The sequence below is a fragment of the Lycorma delicatula genome, chromosome 8, assembly GCF_047948215.1.
Source record: "Lycorma delicatula isolate Av1 chromosome 8, ASM4794821v1, whole genome shotgun sequence".
NCBI lineage: Eukaryota > Metazoa > Arthropoda > Insecta > Hemiptera > Fulgoridae > Lycorma > Lycorma delicatula.
The window spans coordinates 51,473,523-51,493,288 of NC_134462.1; the positions used below are offsets into that span (position 1 = coordinate 51,473,523).

General features: G+C 26.7%; 1 protein-coding gene across 1 annotated transcript in view; it reads left to right on the forward strand.

Moving 5' to 3' along the window:
- Nucleotides 1-17,130, forward strand: part of Cralbp (Cellular retinaldehyde binding protein) — a 48,373-nt gene extending 31,243 nt beyond the window's left edge. Inside the window, exons 4-8 of the mRNA XM_075373142.1 lie at nt 3,345-3,406; nt 6,119-6,312; nt 10,485-10,601; nt 12,525-12,618; nt 16,497-17,130. Coding sequence (XP_075229257.1) covers nt 3,345-3,406; nt 6,119-6,312; nt 10,485-10,601; nt 12,525-12,618; nt 16,497-16,669 — 640 coding nt within the window. The 3' untranslated portion in view covers nt 16,670-17,130. The remainder of the gene's footprint in view (nt 1-3,344; nt 3,407-6,118; nt 6,313-10,484; nt 10,602-12,524; nt 12,619-16,496) is intronic.
- Nucleotides 17,131-19,766: the final 2,636 nt, after the last annotated feature.

The window sequence follows — 19,766 nt, forward strand, 5'->3', positions numbered from 1 at the left end:
GGTTTGGTTTCAAACTTTAAATCTTTCATGAGTACTTTAAATCTTTCTGCCAAGCACTAAATCTCTGTGTATTAGTACTTATATGATAAGCTGTTCACAAATTCTTTTAACTATCAAAAATTAATCGCAATCAAAATTAATATGAAATTATCTTGGTTTATCAGTAACAAATGCAGGTACATTTATAGATTCTTAACAAAGTTCAAATATCATTCATATTCATATTGCATATAAACTTTGACAATTTAAGTTAAAAATAATTTATTATTTTAAGTAGCATAAATGAAGTACATTAAAATTTCATACAATTGTGTATTATTTTATAACATTTTTCAATTTTAAGATTATATTTTCTACTCTGACAAAACACAGTTCATTTAAGTGGGTTTGTATATCCAGATCAGTAGTGTTGGAGTTCAGAAAACGCTTGTGTTTCACTGAATTCACAGTATGTGGTGTTTGATGTGCAACTTTCCAAAAAATAGTGAATACTATATTTTTCAAAATAACTTGTGCAGTTGAACGTTTCCAGTTTATACAATTTAATGTCCTGTTAGAAATTATGAAAGTTACTGCTGGGTATCCCAAGATAATAGAATTGCACACATCCAGCAAATTAGACTCATTTAATTTTGTGCAAATTCACTGGAAACAATAATTCCTAATGGACTGCAGTCACCAGACTAGATTGACTTTATCACTTAACGCTCTTTTGTCAGACTTGCTTTGGGTCATCTGAAAGAAAATGTTATAAGAAATAATCTGTTTAGAATTGACCGGTTGAAATTAAATAAAGATGAAATATCCTGCAGCAGTTCAGTGATCATTCAAATAATAGTAACTGTCTTGAAAAAGTATTTGATTTTTTCGTAGCTTAGATTTAAAGCATCTCACCATTTTTTATTTCCTAATCTTTGTCAGTTAACTTTTAATTTTTTAACCTTTTTATAACTTTTCATTCATCATGCGTTTTATACATTGAAGAAAATATTCTTGTTTCATTTAAATATATATGTATATTATTTTGTATGCTTATTTTGAATTTTTTTGTTTTTCAATAAAGCACCTGTTATTGCTAAATACCGTACAAACATTTAAGATAAGGTTAAATAACATTTTAAAGAGCCATAGTTTTCTTAAAGCTTGATCTGATCAAATTTAATATTACATAATAGAATTTATGATATAAATTTGTACATAGGTGTATTTTATTAACCAAGTGTAGGTAGGTCAAGTTGGATATGGCAACAATTAACACATTCTTTATATTGCTGTTAATTCTTCAGCAAATTATTATGCGTATTACAGATTTATCCTGTCAACATAGGAAAAAAGTAAGCATGCTAGAATAGAAAACTGGTCAGTTATTTTTGTTGTTGTGCTGGAAAATGATGCCCAATTTTATCAATTTATTTTTGTTTTTTTTAGTATTTTTTTCATTGTAAAAGTGATGCATAGGAAAGAAGATTGGTTTTTTCACAAGTACGGCATCTGGTGTATCTGTGATGAAGTTTATAGAGTATATAATCAAACAAGCAGAAATAATTTCTACTTTTTTTAATTTTTATTCTGTTTTAACTGAGTAAAGAATTACTTTTATTTTCTGGATGGACTGCTCTGTCTTTTTTTATTTTTTATGGCTATTAGTATATTTTTAAACTTTTCTGTAGAATAAATTATACATTTTAAAACTTGTACAATATTTAAATATTTTACTTTAAGATTACTAGTAAATTTCTTCTTGCATAACAACTCATTATTTGTAGAATTGCAGTGAAATAAGAATCTTTAAATATTTATATTTAATAATAATGCTTTTTATCTCTAAATTATATTTACATTAATAAATATTGTTTTGCTACACTTTATCAATTAAAATATTGTGAATTAAAGTATCTGATTATTTTTTTGTTTTTAATGTAATTTTTTTTTTAATCTGCTGTATATAATTTACATTTGAATCAATGTTTGTTTGTTGTAATGTAGTCAATTGTCTAATCTACCCTGGTTTATTTGTTGGAATACATTATATTTTAAGGAATTAATCGATTACTTCTTTTGTAATTGATATTTATTGGTCCAAGACAGTTATTTTAAAATAAATTACTGGCAGATGGTTGGTCCCACAGCAATGACAGCTACAATTCGAATTATTCTAGTAACCTTTTAGCATAATATTTTATTCATTACCTAACAGTGAATGGACCTTCATAAAATGTATTCTGGTGTTAGTATATTTTTAACATTATTATATTTATAAATTTAATTTGATTTAATTGTGTGTATATATGTAAATTATGTCAAATTTAATTGCAAACAATATAGGTATATTGTTTTTTGATACGGTTGTAAAAAAGGTGACTCATTTTCGGTGTTATGATACTTGACTTGTCCGTGTTTTTTACGATAAATAAAATCACAGTAGATTGTAAAGTATGTTTATATTTGTCAAACAGTTATAATGTTAATTTGTCATTTAATGTTTGTCTGCTGACATAATTAGAATACTTGATCATTTTTAAAAAATAAACAGCAGAATTAGAAAATATTTAAAAATTTATAAATTTATTTTGCATACTTTTGTCATTATCACCAGAGCCTTAAATGTAAGGTCCATGCCTTACATGTGTGGTGTAGCTGGAACATCACAGGAATCTGACTAAATGCTAATTATATTTATTTTACGATTTTCAAAGTGAAATAACTAATTAAAGATGTCCAAGCCCTAAGAAATCTCATTCCTTGATCTATTTAACATAGGCATCTAATAGTTGGTTTTGTTTATTTTGTGGATACCTTTGATTTCTTTTATCCCGTAGGGTTATAATTTATAATTTGTTAGTGTAGCTTTTGTTGTTATTTTAATCTTTTATTAAGTTTATATACTATATTGAATTTTCTCACATTTTAGTGTTACTTTTTCAGTCTGCTTTATATGTCTGCATTGGTTGTAAAATTGTATTCCAATTGCTTACTTTCTTTTTCAATGGAAATTTTTTGGAGTACATAATTTGTTTTTAAATTACCTGATGAATAAATATTTTCATTTAATTGAATTTTAAAAGTGTATCCCAATATTTTTAATTATTATTATTTTTATTATTTTTAAATAACTTCTCTTATATATGAATGTGTTTACCATGAAATCAATTTCATAATGTTAATGTAATATATGACGCAAAAATTTGTAATAAGTTGGTACTTTTTAGGTTTAGTCTGTTCGTAAAATAGAATTATATTTATTTTTGATGATAACATTTAAAAATCAAATAATACAAAACAGCAGTAATAAATGATGGCAATACAGCACTGATTATTTCATTTTAATTTTATTATTTTTTCAGTTATATATTTGCTTCACCAGTAAGAGATAGCCATGGAAGAAGAGTTATAATTGGAATCGCTAGTCAGTATTACTTTGATAATTTAAAATATAATATGATATTTAGAAATTAAAATTTTTTAGTTTCATTGTGATTCATATTCTGAAATAATTATGAAATCATAACCTGAAATAATTTTTCTTTTATACATATTATATTAGTAATTTAATTGTTTTACATATTTTAAATACTTTTGGATAAGTTTTTGTTAATTTTAAATCATCAGATTTTAAAGAAATATTGAATCATATTCACACTGCGAGTTGCCTGATTATGATTCAAATATTACTTTTAAAAAAAATATTTTTACTATGTAATTTTTGTTTTATTGAATGAAAATTAGTACGTTTAGTTTATTGATAAAGATAAATTAGGAATTTAGTTAGGTTTGACCAACAAAAATTGGTATTTGAAAACAATGAAAACCAATCCAAACGAAATTAAATTCCACAATGTTTTAGTAGAGAGATTAAATAATATGAATGTCAAATATTCAGGATTTATTTGTAGCTACATTAAAAGTAGGTTTTTAATTTATGAACAATGTTTGTTTTTTACAAATGGCTGGTCTCATTAATGTGAGTTAATATGAACCATCAGTATCTGAATAATAAAAGAAATATTGATTACTGGAAAATAATGAAGTTAATGTAAAATTGCATTTTAACAAGAAATATCTTGTGTAATTAATTGTTTTCATTACAAAGATTAATAACTGTAAATTTTTTTTTTGAAATTTCATTTTGATCATTAATTAAAAGGTAATAATTAAATACAGTATAAGCTTTTTAAAAATTATTTTACTGCATTCGATTTTAATGTAGTCCAAAGTTTCCTTTGATTTTTAGAAGTTTTTCTAGCAATAAAATTACACCACTGTCATTTAAGATGATCATTTACGGTGTTCTCTTTTTTTATTCAATGTTAATATTAACACTTTGTGTTATCATCATGCACCCATCCATTGCATTTCACTTTTTGTGTTGAATCTACAGATTCAAATCAGAATTTTTAGTCTTCTTTTTTCATCTGAGACCTCTTCATTACTTTTTAAAAAAAATTTATTCTTAGACATTTGAAGTTATCCTGATTATTATTTCTAACTATTGCATTTAATTTAATAATAGATTTTTTTCACAAGTTCTAGCGGTATTTCATTTTTATTTTCTCCAAGATATATAAATATTTGTTAACTATATAATTTTTTTAAGCATCAATTATGCCTTGTCTCATAGGCTGGATGAGACTAGTGTAGTTGAGCATTAGAAACATTCTTTTAATATCATCACTAAACAATTGGAAGTTTTAACTTATAGTCTGCTGTTCAATTACTATAAAGCTACATTATAGTCCAATCCTTTACTTTCCTATTTCTTGGAGCACTTATTACTTTGTTGTTGGACATTATTCAGATAGTTATTTCAATTTAATTTTGATGTCTCCATTATCAGCATCAGAAAACAGTTTTTCTTCACCATACAAGTTGTTTTACTCTATATTTTTTCTTTTATACTACCATCCAATATTAATGCAAATTTTTTTTTTCTTTCTGGAGTAGCTGTTCAAAGCTTCTACCTGTTTCTGCAGGATTGAACCTTTTCATATTATGAAATGAGCCATAGATGTACTAACTTCTTCAAATTTACATTCTTTCATGTGTATTCTAGGATCTGCTATATCAGAAAACTGTTGTTTTTTTTAATGTCATGTTTCAATCTATACCATATATATAAGCATGTATTGCATGTAAAATATGCAAGAATTTAACTTTTTTTTTCTATAATTGAGAGCTTTTAATTTAATACTCAGTGGTTAAAAGATATGTTTTTGTTTGCCGAGGAGATGTGATATTATTTAGCTTGTATTAATCAGCAAGCCTATGTTAGTCTAAAATAAGGTATAGATTGTACAGAATTTTATCATTTTAAAAAATCCTTTTAGTAACATTGCACAAATACCAAACAGTATTAGTTACAGTATGAATAAAGATAGTAAAGTAAAAAATTACTATTATAACACCATTACAGTACAGTATTTACATTTTTTTTAAAGTTGTTTAAATTTTTTTTTTTAATTATTAAATAGGTAATGAATGTACAATACTGAATAGTAATAATCTGTTTTAGATACAGATTTTGTTTATAAATCCACTGTAAAATTAAAGAAAATGAAATAACCAACTTCTACTGGTAAATAGAATTGCACTAATAAAATGTATTTTTATGTATACTAGGTTTTACATTTTACTGTCTGAATTGTTGTATCTGTGTTACTTCTTTCCTGATGAAATGACCAAGCCAGTTAACATTGCCATTACTAAACTCTGAATCACTCATGTTTAATAGAGCAGCATTTCTTCATTATTTTCAAACATTACAGAAATGTGTATTGGTATTAAGCTTTTAATAAAAAAAAAAAAAAAATTAGCTTAACATTTGCTTTTGTTGTAGTACATAATCATACCTTTTTACTGCACTGTAATGTGTATATTTATTTTTACTTAAACTTAGCTTTATTTAGAATTCTAGTTATTATTGGAAACTCAATTAGTCAGTACTCAGATTAATATGACTTACACTTCTGTGTAAACTTATGATATATAAAATAGTATTATATTCATAAAATTAAAATGTATAATTGTAAGTTATAGCTGTATCATATTGTTAATTGTGTTTAAGATTTTATTTAATTAATCATATTTTAAATGATTTTTCTTTTGTTTTCTTTTTTTAAAGAGAATTTTAATCCATATAAATATACAAATATGGATATGGCAAAGGCGCATCTTATAACTTATGAAACACTATTAGAGGAAGAAGAATCACAAATTATGGGATTTACTCATTTTGGTGATCTCAAAGGTGTTACAGCTGCACATATCACACTTTGGACACCAACAGAATTTGCAACTGTTGTAAAATGGGGAGAGGTAAATTCTTATAAACATTTAGTTTTTTGTGTGAGTGTGTGTGTTTGTATGTGTACTGATTTGATTGCATTAGTAAGTAGTTTCTTGTATGAAACTTTCTTTGTGAGTATATGCTCAGATCGAAATTTACACATTTTTGAGCTAATCTTTCTGAGTTGAAAACTATTTTCATTTTTGAAAATATAATCATATTGAATAACTGTACAAGCAAAGGAGTTTTGTCTTTCATCCATCAGGGCTGTGCTGATGACAGTATTAGTATGTGAAAGTGTATTTGATTGTAGATCCTAGGTTTTAATGTGCATGCAATAGACAAACTTTGGGAACAAAGATGGTCACTCATTAACCAAGCAGCACAGAATGAGAAAAACTTTCTAAATATGTAAGTAACTTCTGTAACTTTTGTAAACCTATAACTTTTTTAAATCTGTGATATACGAGGTCTACTGAGAAAATAACCACCAACCAGGTTCAACGTAACCACCTACTGAGAAAATAACCGAACATTTTTAATTACACGCCAACAGATATATTTAGTGACTTGCTGTTGGCAGCATTTTGTTTCGCATAACCTCCTTTGTAACCACATGTTCTTGGATTGCAGATATCTCTTTAGCTTGTCATTTTGTAGAAGCAACTTTTTATCTTACATCATTTACAAACACTGTATATCAGCTATGACATCTGTATACATTAAAACAAGAAGTTATTTGAGAATTGTAAAAAGTTTTTTTTTAATGTTTTTAAAAATTAACATTTTTGAGTTGGTAATGAAAATTTAAATTTTGATAAAATATATTTGTCAAATTTTTAAATATTTATGCATGTAATTATAGTTTATTTGGTGTTTCCATTGCATTACTTGTCAACAGTTTTGTCAAAAAAAATTCTTTTTAATATATATATATTTTTTTAAAATTTGACTACAAAATATCAGATCAGTTACATTTTATTACTAAAAACTACCCTAAGACTGTTTCTTCAAACAAGATTATTTGTAATTGAAGCATTGAATCGCTAATAATTTCTTCCACTACTTGTTATCAAAAAATCATATTTAAATAAATAAGATGTTAATTTTTCACAATAATAAACTTAAGATTTAAATGATAACCAAAATAATAGTTTCTAAACGATGTAAGAATTAAAATGGACATCATTTTGAATTATATTTACTTAATAGAGGCTGCATGTTTAAACAATTGTTCAATTTTATTTACCTTAATTGATACTTTTACTTAAAAATATTTTACTTGTATCAGTATATAAACTTGTACTGAAACATTGCAGAACCATTTTTACATAACTACTAGAACTAATTTTTAATGAAATAAAAATTACAAAAAACTTCTAAAAAAATTCCAAAAAGAGGTTTGAGCTGGCCTTACCATGAGTCAGTTATCCTTATAATCAAGATTTTTTTTTCATTTGAAGTACACAAAATTAGATGTCAAAAGAAGTATTATTTCATTCTTATTCCAGTTTCCTGTATGATCTATTATCTTATTTCAGAAACACCATTTTTTATAGCATTTACAGTATTGTCTAAGTTTTTTTGTTAACAGATAAGCAGTTTTAAGAGATCTTGAATGTTCTCTGAGAAATATAAAAGCCGCAAGCTGTAACATATTTGCTACAGCAACTCTAATCAGCTTGTCACTTTATTATGTATTACTGATGTTATAGACCCTTTATTGAGTTGTATAATCACGCATTATAGAACATCTATTTTATGCAACATTATCTGCTATAATTGTTCAATTCAAATTTATAATTATATAGTTAATGAGTTTTTTACAGCTTATACAGTTCAGCACAACAGTGTGCTGACTTTTAAATGTAGATTCATATATTTATTTTTTTATAAAACTATTTAAATTTTATAAATCATATAGATAAAAAAATTTATTGAACTTTCACAAATTTATTACAAAATACGAGGGGTGAATCAAATATAAACAGTAATATTTTTTTATAAATTTATTGATTAATAATATACAAAATTCATACCGTCATCATTTCTCTATATAGTCTACTGCACGATCTACACATTCTTGTCAACAATTTGGAAGTTTGAATATTCCTTGTGCATAAAAAGTTTGAGAACGAGTCGTCAACCAATTTCACACATGCTCCTTGACGTCTTCATTGTTTTTGAATCATGATTCTTTCTAGGGTGCAGACAAAAAATAGTCAGGGGGACAAATATTGACTGTAGGGAGGATGATTGAGGGTTTCCCAGTGCATTTTTTCCAGTTTATCCATCGTCAAAATTGTGGTGCGTGGCCTAGTGTGTCATGGAGATGAATGACATCTCTGATGAGCATACTCCTGTCCTTTGTTGACTGCAGCAGTTGGCAGTAGTAATCTGCATTCACCGTTCGTTGATTGTGGAGAAAATCAATGAGTAAAACTCCTCTAAAGAAAAAAAATCTTTGCAAGAACTTTTCCAGCTGACAGATGGTTTTGGCCTTCTCTGGGCAGCCCTCATCCTTCCTTCACCACTCCTTACTCGCCATTTTTGACTTTGGAGTGTAATGATGGACCCATATCTATGTAACAATGCACCTCAAAAAAATTATCCCCTTCTTGCCAAAATTGATTCAGATGTCTCTCACAGATCTCCAACATGACCTGTTTTTGATTTTTGGTCAACAACCTCAGAACCCATCGAGCACTAATTTTTATAAAGCCAAGATGGTCAATGATAATAGATTGAGCACTCCCATAACTGATACCCACTTCTGATATGATTTCTTCAACAGTGAACCGGCGATCACCTTCAATAAGTTTTCGAATGGCACAGATGTTGTTGTCAGCTGTGAGACTTGACTTTAGGCATCAATCATGATTTCTGTTTTCTACATTTTCAACCCACCCTTAAACTGTCTGGCCCACATATACACTCAGTTATGGGACAGTGTAGTGTCCCCAAACTGTACCTTTAAGCAGGTTAAAATTTCTGCAGCTTTAACTCCTTCATTAGTTACAAACCTTATAATTATATGTTGTGTAACAGACGATAGAACCTCTTGCACACTTGTGGTTGTACTGATGATAGAACAGAGTAGAGGAGCTAACCAAGCTGATTTCCCCTCTAATACACTGAACATTAGTCCCCCCCCACTCTACTGTCCAGCTCGGAAGTGCTTGCTGTGTAGAATAGCAAAATTACCATATAAATTCGATTCACCATTGTATTCAGTATAAAAATTTAATTTTTGATGACCAGTATTCATTTACAATGCATTATTTATGTTTAACATAATTAATGATATATTTGTGTGAATTGCTCAATTTTATTTTTATGTACTTTATAAATGACTAAAATATTACAAAATGCTGAAAATATTTTACTATGAAATTTCCAAAATTTACCTTAATACTAATTATATTCAATAATAATCTGTGTAGTTACATCCATTGTAATAAAAGATATCATGATTATAGGTTTGAGCTCAATACTGAGGCAAAAGTAAAATAAAATTGCAACTGCCTAAATACCAAAACTAAATAAATGAGAAGGCATTAATAAAAAACTTAACCAAGCACAATAATCACATTTAATTCATCATATAAAATTATAATTGGAATAGTATTTTATCTTTTCCAAATTTTTTCAATTAAATATTTTTTGACTGAAGCTTGATGATAAAATTGATGACAGAAGCTTACAAAGAAACTTGTACATAAGAATATGAAGATTGAAATTTATAGCTCAAAAAAAATGTGCCAAGTCTGACTGGAATTAGAACCTGGGATCTCTGGATGTAAATCCAAGAAACCAACATTCTGCCATGAAGATCATCATATTTAAAACATTGTTTGATTTAAACCATTTCTGAATCCTTTTATTTTAAAATTACTTAAAGTTTGACAGCTAAAGACTAGTTGCAGTAAAATATTAATTACTATTCTAGATATCTGAAATATTATCAGCAACTAAATGTGCTCTGTATTATGATTTAAGATTGTAGATACTGAGGAGTTTCTAATTTTTAAATTAGAGATTTTCTATTTCTAAAAGTATTTCAGAATTGAATTATAAACTCTACAATTTTAACGAGTTTTATTTTTATGAATTGTGAAATTATGAGAGTGACTAAGATATTTTATAATTACTCATATTTTAGAATATTAATGACCTGTTAATCTTTTTGATTTTATTTCAGCAATCTGTTCCTATGAGACATAAAGAAATACATTGCATTAATTGTCCAACAGCAGTACGCTATGTATATGATTTTGCAAGATCAAGATTCAGTCATAAAATTAGAGATCGATTCACAGTAAGGAAATAATATAATTTTTTATATTTAAGTTATTTATATAATTTTATTAAAGGATTCTTGATTAGAATGTCTATTGAAATCGCAGAAAAAATCTTTTTAGTTAAAACAAAAAATAATATTACTATTAACTACAAACAACAATAAAATAGCCACCAAACACAGTAACAGAAATCTATAAAACTAATACTAAAAGTCGACTTTTGCGGGATCCTGCATCATCAGTCGGTACAAAATTCTACAATTACATCAAACAAAAACAAAAAATAAATTAATAAAAAGTTAAAAATTTAAAAAAAACATAAACCCTAACAAACACAAAACTTGAACAACACAACTCATTGCCAACTGGAATGATAATAAATTTAAAACATCATGCAATTATGTTTGTAAACATTGTTACTAATGGATTGCTACAACCCACTGTGTCTAATTAAATCATCATCTTCAAAAATGATGAAAATGAAATGTTGATTCATCATTTCATACTTTTGTTTAAATTTTCCTTTTCATAAATTGTTTTTTATTATTTCTATTGTTTTATCAACTGATATACTAGGGTACGTGTTCGTGATATCATAACTACAATTTGGTTTAATACAATTTATGACTTCGTAACCATTCTTAACACCATACTTATATTCAAGATTAATTTTTATATTTTGAATAAAAAATAGAAATAAAATACAATTTGATTGAAAACTTTTGATTGAAAAGTATACATATGTTTTGATTACCATTGTAAGGAATATTTGTCTCAAAAATTACTCCAGTATGAGAACAAATGTTATTCACAAACAAAATAATAAATTAAGAATACAAGCACTAACAAATACAGGAATCCTAGAATGTGTATCGAACTATAGTGATTGCACTAAATACTAGATTTAATAAACTGAAACATTTACCTGTAGATAGCCACTACAACTACAGAGTCAACTTTTTGCAAAAAACCTCATAAAAATAGGATTACCATACTAAGAAATTAATCTAAAAAAATCTAAATTTTACTCATAGCATATAAAAATTAACTTCATAACTTACTTGAATAATATGAAATGTACTAAATTTTTTATAGAGAAAATTAACGAAAAACTGATAAAATATGTTAGTCAACTATATACTAAAGGAATTTACCAATATTTTTAAGACTGACATCATTAATAACACTTCCATTCTTTACTCTTACTAAAGAAACAATTGCATAATTAATTTTGAAAGGTCCTTTTGAAGAACAATTTCCATATAATTTGAAAGATATCATGTGTAATTTTAATATTTATCATGTATAATTTTGTATTTGACTTGAGCTTTGGAATAGAATAAAATGTTGCCTTTATTAAATAGAATTATAAAACTATAATTACTTTACTTCAATCTTAATATGGACATGACCTTTGCAGGTACCAGTCAGTAAACTGATAATAGTAAGTTATAAACAGAAGAGTAGAAATTAAATATATAAATAAATTAAAATGATCCTATTAGAAAATACCATAATCATATTAATCTATCAGCTAATGTGTTCCTCCAAATTAAACTTTAATTTTAATGTTAAAGTAATATAAATAAAAAAAACTGTTGTTGATGTATTTTAAAATATGACGCTCAAAAATCAATAAACATATTTCTTCATTCATTTGTTTGTAAAATATTAAATAATATTTATAAAGATTATTTAATTTGGTATGTTATGTAACAATATTTGCAAAATTGTTATGTAAAAAAGGTAAGGCTCAAAAAGTGCTTTTAACAATAATCATATTTTTATGTTATACCTTCCTATTTTATAATAATTTCTAATTGGTTTCGTAAAAATGATGAGTAATTCTACTTGTTATTAAATGTCACGCTATAAAAAGTTTTAATGAACTTACTGCTGTTCTTATGTGTACAAATGTGTTAATGTACATTTTGTTTTAGATGCACGATTCTTTGGCTGATTGTCATAAAATCTTAGATCCAAAAGTCTTGCCCAAAGAGTATGGAGGAACAATTCCAATGGCTGACATGATTGGTAAGTTATTATATATCAAGGAACAGTACTTATAGAGATATTAGCAATGTGTTCTTTCACAACTATATAAAAAAAAAAAAACAATTCTCTGGAAGATTTCATTTTGATCCAATTCAACCTTAGATTTATGTATGACAATAAGTCATATAACTTTTTGGAAAGTTTTGTTAATCACTTAGAGTATATTATGTAGGATGAAAGTATGTTATTAATAGAAAATTTTTATAGTGAAATCAGAAAGTCTCCTTCAGAGATGTCATTGAATAGAATTTCACTTTAAAGAACTTTCATTTTAAATAAAGCAATAAAATATTTTTAGAAGTTGAAGCTTGAGAAAAGGATGTCTTGGAAATGGATAGGATGATAGTGATAAAATATTTCCGATTGAATGAGGTAATACGTTTTTGTAAATCGTCTCGGGTATAAATTACATATGATAAACAGCAACTAATTTTGACTAACAGAAAAGAAACTGGTCAATGTTAATAAAAAATTAAAATAAAAAAATTTTTTGTAAAATATAATTTTAGAAGCTAGTTAGGTATCGTACAATCATGCCTTGTTAAATAAAGGTATATGTAATTTATTTATTTCTTATAAATAAGGATGTTGCATGGATTTGTTTGTTTGTTGAGATGCTCACATTTTTATTTTAACTGCTATTGACGCAGAGCAGACCAATGGTGAAGAACCAGGCAGCTTTGCACAGCGAACGAATGATTCATTCATTTGAACGATTTATACTTCTCAAGTGATTTATTTGTTCAAATGAATTTATACTTCTTGTTATGAACGATCTATCTAAAATTATATTTGTGTTTTGAGGATAAAAAAGTAAAACATTGGGGGTTAGAGCTGTGTTAAAAAATCACAACTCAAGAAACAACTAAAAATGTTCAGGATTTTGAAGCTTTTCATTGTAAAAGTTGTTTGTTAGTACGCTAAATTCATGAATGTTATTTAGTTGCAGCTGGCAAACACATTTAGCAAAATCATGTGTAATAAAACATAAACCATGTAACATTTTCAAATGTATGATTATAAAGAATGCTAATTGTAGACCACTAAACCTACTTTTACCTTGCAGAATTTTACAGCTGTCACTGCTTCTCTCCTCCCATTTCCATTTTTTCTTTTACTTTGATTTGGAAAGCTTTCAAATTACCTTCTTTTCTTTTAACTTCAGATTTGTTGCTACACTTCATTTGATTTACTCAGTAGTACCAGAGCTGCCAGATATAATGACTTCAACCTTTTTTATTATCTAAAAGAATTTTTGAGGTGTGCACTGAATTAATTTTAGATTAATAGTACAATCCTATAATCTAGAAGTCCTGGTAACCATTCCTTTTGAAAAATCTAAATTTTTGTGATGTCATACAAAAAATTGAAAAAGAATTGTATACATGTGTATATAATTTTAAATTTAGTTTCAGGGAGCCCCAAACATGTTACATGACTATGACTGGCATCTACATATCTTTAGATTATTTTTTATTAAGCAAGGTAATTTAAAATAAAATGTAATAATATATAAAAGAGTACAAAATATTTAAATTTATTAACATTCCATACGTCGCTTACAGTCTGTAAAACAGTAAAAAGATAATAGTGATTTGTTACTTCATTATGTTTATGTTCAACTAGATGCGTTAGTTACCTGTAAATTTTAATGTGGTGTTCTTGTTAAACTTTGTTTTAACTTTCATCTGAAAATCTTGAATGAACACTACAGATTATAAAACTTATTTTAAAAATTAAAGTAAAAACAATACATACAGTTTACATTATATGACTGAACTTAGAAAGAACAGGCCAACACTGTCAAAATTTAACAGTTCACTTGAAAAAAATATTAAAAATTAGCTCTTATAAATTTATTCTCCCAGTGGGGTGTCAGCTCTGCCTACAGGCTTACCTGGGAGACTTTGTTACCAGATGAGTCACTGCCAAATAACCAAACAAGACTGTTTGATGCCTTTCACCCAAGACAAGATTGCTACTACCACCTGTGCAGCTTGCTTGAATCTGTATAATTGATAATAACTACCAGTTAGTTATATGTGAACAAGCAAAAAACAGTAATCATTCAGATTTTTTAAACATAGCTGATTTTGACAATTATAAAAATATCAATGAACCAAACATCAGTAGATAAAAGTTTAAAAATCTTGTACAATATAAAGATAAGAAATTTATGATTTTATTTTTTGTGTAAATCATTTCTGAAGGTCATTCAATAATTAAAGGTACAAATAGCTATGGAGGCATGCAGATTGTAAGAGGGTTATGATACTTTAAGAACAGTTACTTGGTAACCTTGTGATGACTTTTGATCAGCTGTTTGAATAAAATCATTTTGTTTATAACATCAAAATCTCATTTTATGATGGCGAGTCCTCTTGAAGTTTCGAATTAGTTGAACAGCTTGCAGTGATCGTTTTTTGGTTTCAATAGGTGATAAACCAGTTAAAAAAACCGTTTAAAACAAGTTTAAGATGAGTATAAGAAAGTTGATTGATCACCATAAGGAGGCAAGACTTTGCATGTGCGCTAGGCTGATACAATGGTACCAACAAGAAGATGATGCTTTTTTTACACAGTATTCTAATCTGTGATGAGAAATAGATTCACTATTATGAACAAAAAAAAAGATAGCATGAAGTGGAGCCACACAAGTTCATCTGTCAAGAAAAAATTCCAAGCTCAACCATCAGTAGGAACAGTCCAACCATCATGATGACAATCTTTTGGGGTACAAAAGGCCTAATTTTTGTAGATTTTCTAGAAGATCAATGAAGAATAAATAGTGCGTACTGCAATGAAATGCTTATCGACAAAATGAAGCTAGCCATATTGAAAAAAAAAATACCCTGGATCTTAGCGTAATGGCATCATTCTGCTTCATGATAATGGCCGGCCTCATACGGCTCAGGTAACTTGAGAAAACCATTGTCATATTGTACTGGGAAGTACTCTCTCATCCTCCTACATAGTCCTGACTGGCCCTGTTTCCACTTATTTGGTCCACTCTAGGAAGCACTATGTAGTAAGAAGTTTCATTGTCAATGAGGACATCATTTAGCTCAGAAAATATACTAAATTGGCTCCAGCATCAAAACAAAAATTTCTTTGCTTCAGGCATAAATAAGCTGATTCAGAGATGAGACAGGTGTATTAATCTTGCTGGAGATTATGTTGAAAAGTCATAAAAATGCTACATTTGTTATATAAACTTGTTTTAGCTCCAGAGCAGTTTGTTTAAATATAGAATGACTTAACATACTTAATTTAAATGTTATGGGATAAAATTCTAAAATTTTTATAAATGAAATATCCCCCCCCCCAGTTCACTTTTTTTTATGGTTGGATGAAAAAATTAATTTTTTCATCATGTGAAAAATGCCACTTCTTACTGGGATTCAAACCCAATGAACATCTTTCTCTTCCATATTAAATACATTTGAATAAATTATGATTTATTTTGGAGTATTGATTACTTTTGTTTATAGGTAACATTCCAGTTTCTATAATGAAACATTTTTAAAGTCTCCATATTAGTAAATATGATATTTAAAATGATCTGCCCACTTGAATTTTTGTACAATCACTTTACTGCAGATATTTTGAATGTTAAAATTCAGTTCAAATTTAATCAAGATATCATACAGTTTGTCATTTTATTCTAAAAGTATTCTTCTTTTATTTTTTAGAGTGATTTTATTTATATTTCTATGTTTATTTTATCCCAAAAAAAACTTATGTAACAGGGATTGGTTTATGTATAATGGATAAATTTGGATAATAATCAAGTTTAGTTGATTGTAAATTTATTTATTTACTTTTAAAATCTACTTATACTGTCAATTTACTTTCAGAAATGTGGAAGAAGGAAGTTGCATCAAAACGGGAGCATTTATTAAGCCTGGATAAAATACAGTTATTAAATAATAAATGTATATCATCACAAAACGAATTAAGTAAAAATGCTAAAAATAAAATCACTATCGGCCAATTAACTGGAAGTTTTAGAAAATTAGAAGTGGATTAATTCTTTATTTACAACAGTGATATTATTACTATTTAATAGTATTATTGTATTGTTAATATACTTTTATTATTATTATTATTGATTAGTTATAAGTTTGTTACTGCACTTTATTTTATTGTTAGTTATTTGAAAGTTGCTTGTTACTTGCAAGTGTTTTAAAATCCCCTTTACACTGTAAATTTCAATTAATTTTTCCTTCAATAAAAACATGAAAATGTAGAATTATGGATATGTTCACCATTACTTTTTAAGTTGTTCCATTTTATTCCTATAATCTTTATCATCATGATGTCAATGACAGAATTCAGATTTAGCAAAAAGTTTTTCTTCTGCCACTGATATGGTCCTCTTTATATGGATAAATTTTAATACAAAATGTGGTTTTCAAACAATTATTAAGCGTAAAGGGTTTTTTGAAACATTATTATTATTATTATTGTTATTGTGATATGGATTTAATAATTAAATTTACTTACTATACAAAAATATAAAATGTTTTCTTTAAAACTATTCTGAAATATTTTCCCTTAAGTGTTGTCACTTAAATTTCTTTCATCTGTATGTATATATATATATGTGTGTACATACATATATATATATATATATATATGTGTGTGTGTACATACATTTTTTATTTATTTAACACAATCATTTAACTCAATTGTTACACTATTTTTAAATTCCATTTGCTATCACATTTCTTTGTCAATCATATACTCATATTTATTTTTACATATTGACAAATTATAGAGTTCATTCACTGTGGATAAAATTATTAATGAATTAATTTCTTCTATTAATTATGTAACATTACTTAATTTTAGCAGCATTAAAAATTGTAACTATTTTCTGTTTCTCATTTATAACCTTCTTTTGTCTGGCCAAGTATTTGTTTTCCAGTTTACTATCCATATTCATTTCTATCATCTTAACTGAAACATCCAGGAGAATTGTCCAAAATGTATTGCACTGTCATCAATAAGATTTAACAATTGAATTATCTTTCTCCTATAAGAGATGCAATGCCTGTCCTTTAAGGTTTCTTTCAAGCTTAATTACGATAATATATAATGTTGTCAATACTTTCTACAATTGCTTATTTTCACGTGTTTCATCATTGTTTTCCTCTTTCTTAATTTTGGATGGTATCAGTTGCTCTATTTATAAGCATTGCATGCCAACATTTCCAACCAGAGAGAAACTGTACCCAGTGTATTTTTTTGAGATTAATAACAATCTTCTGTAACATAAGAACAGATTAATAACTCTTTCACACTTTTTTCAGATTCTTTAATTTCCTTCGTGGTTCTTCTAAGAAGTTTCATTGCAAGTTAATTAGTTTAACTTCTTAACTATCACACTATACTTTCTATTTTCATTTCCATTTCTGATTTGCTGTTGATTGCTTGTGATAATAAACATTTATTAAAAAAATTGTCTTAAGGGCCCAGAAAGCCTCCCTAATGTGTTAATTTCAAATACCATTTTCTACTTTTCTTCTTTAATGATTGTGTATGTTGCTAAACTGCATTGGTAAATTATAATTTTTTATACCAAATCCTTCTAGTACACTTTTCAAGTTTATTTTTTTCTGTGTATATATTTTGTATTATATTAGTCCGATCAAGCTAAGTACAGAATTAATAAATAAAATAGGGTGTGACACATACCTTATTCCATACTTCATGCAAGAGCGCTTTTGCAAATTACTCGCATCATCAGTTGCTCCATATAATTTTTTTTCAAATCATTTGTATCAAATTACATATTAAAATTGAAATTAAAAATCATCCTATACTATACTTAAGATTTAAAATTGTTAAAAGATCCTTTTCCAAATTAAAATCAAAGCAAAAATAAAACTAAAAATTTTTAAATTTAAATTAAAAATTGCATAAATATAAATATGAAGTAATTTATTAAAATTAGTTAATATTTTTACCATTTTGAGGTGAACCCAATGGCCAATCGTGGCCATTCGTGTATGTTTTTTTATTCTGAAAACAAAATCAAAACCCAAGACAATTAATGGTCATATACATATCAAATTCAATAATGAACTATTTGTTTGTTGAAAATATACATTTGCTTTGAAAAATTGAATCAAATTTTACAAAGTAACATTTTTAATAAATAATTTACTTAAAAATATTTGACCATTTTTAGGAAATGAAAATTTATTTATTTATTTACATAATAACAACAGGCTTATGCCCTATTACAGTTACCTAGCTTATAAATGTATTTTGTAGCATGCGAAAAATGCCATACTTGACCGGGATTTGAATCGGGACCTCTGGATAAAATGCCGAGACACTACCACTCTGCCATCAAGATTAGCACAAAATAATTGAAACCGTTTTAAAATAAGATAACTGAAAACATTTTAAAGGGTTGACAAAGTTTGTCATTGCAGAAGTTTTGTCAACTTTAGTAACGACAATCGTTTAAAAATATAAACTATTTCAAAATTTATATCATATTAACATACGTAAATAGATTTAAAATCAGATCAGAAATTTAAAAAATATATGTGTATGTGTTTGTAGTCTGTGATTTAAAACATTAAACAAAAAAATTATTACAGACAGAATAAAATTAAGCTTATGAGGTAGTATATCCTTAAAATAAATAAGTAATTTTTAAATTATTATCTTTATGGTAAAAAAATGATTAAAAATAATACATTTACCATTGTTATGAAGAATGTTATTATCATGTTATGATTATGAATTATCTTTTATTTGTTGAATTTTATATTTCTGCAAGTCGTACAATTCAGATAACAGGCAAGGATTTTTAAAAAAAAAAAGTTGCCTCTGTTTTCAGGTGGTTCTTCATACGTGTAGGAAATATTTATTTGAGTTGACCAATTTACAATTGTTATTCAATGTTGTGCTTTTCTCTTTCTGGGTAAGTATAAACCAGTCTCCTGAGGATGGATGTTCACTACCTGGTAGAAGTCTTAAAATATTCTATTGGAAGGTTTTATCTATTTTATTAAACAATATTCTGCATGTAGATCATCTCTTTCTTACTCTAACCTCGATCCCTTCCTTCCCAGTGGTTTTGTGGTTTTGGAAACAACATTCACTGG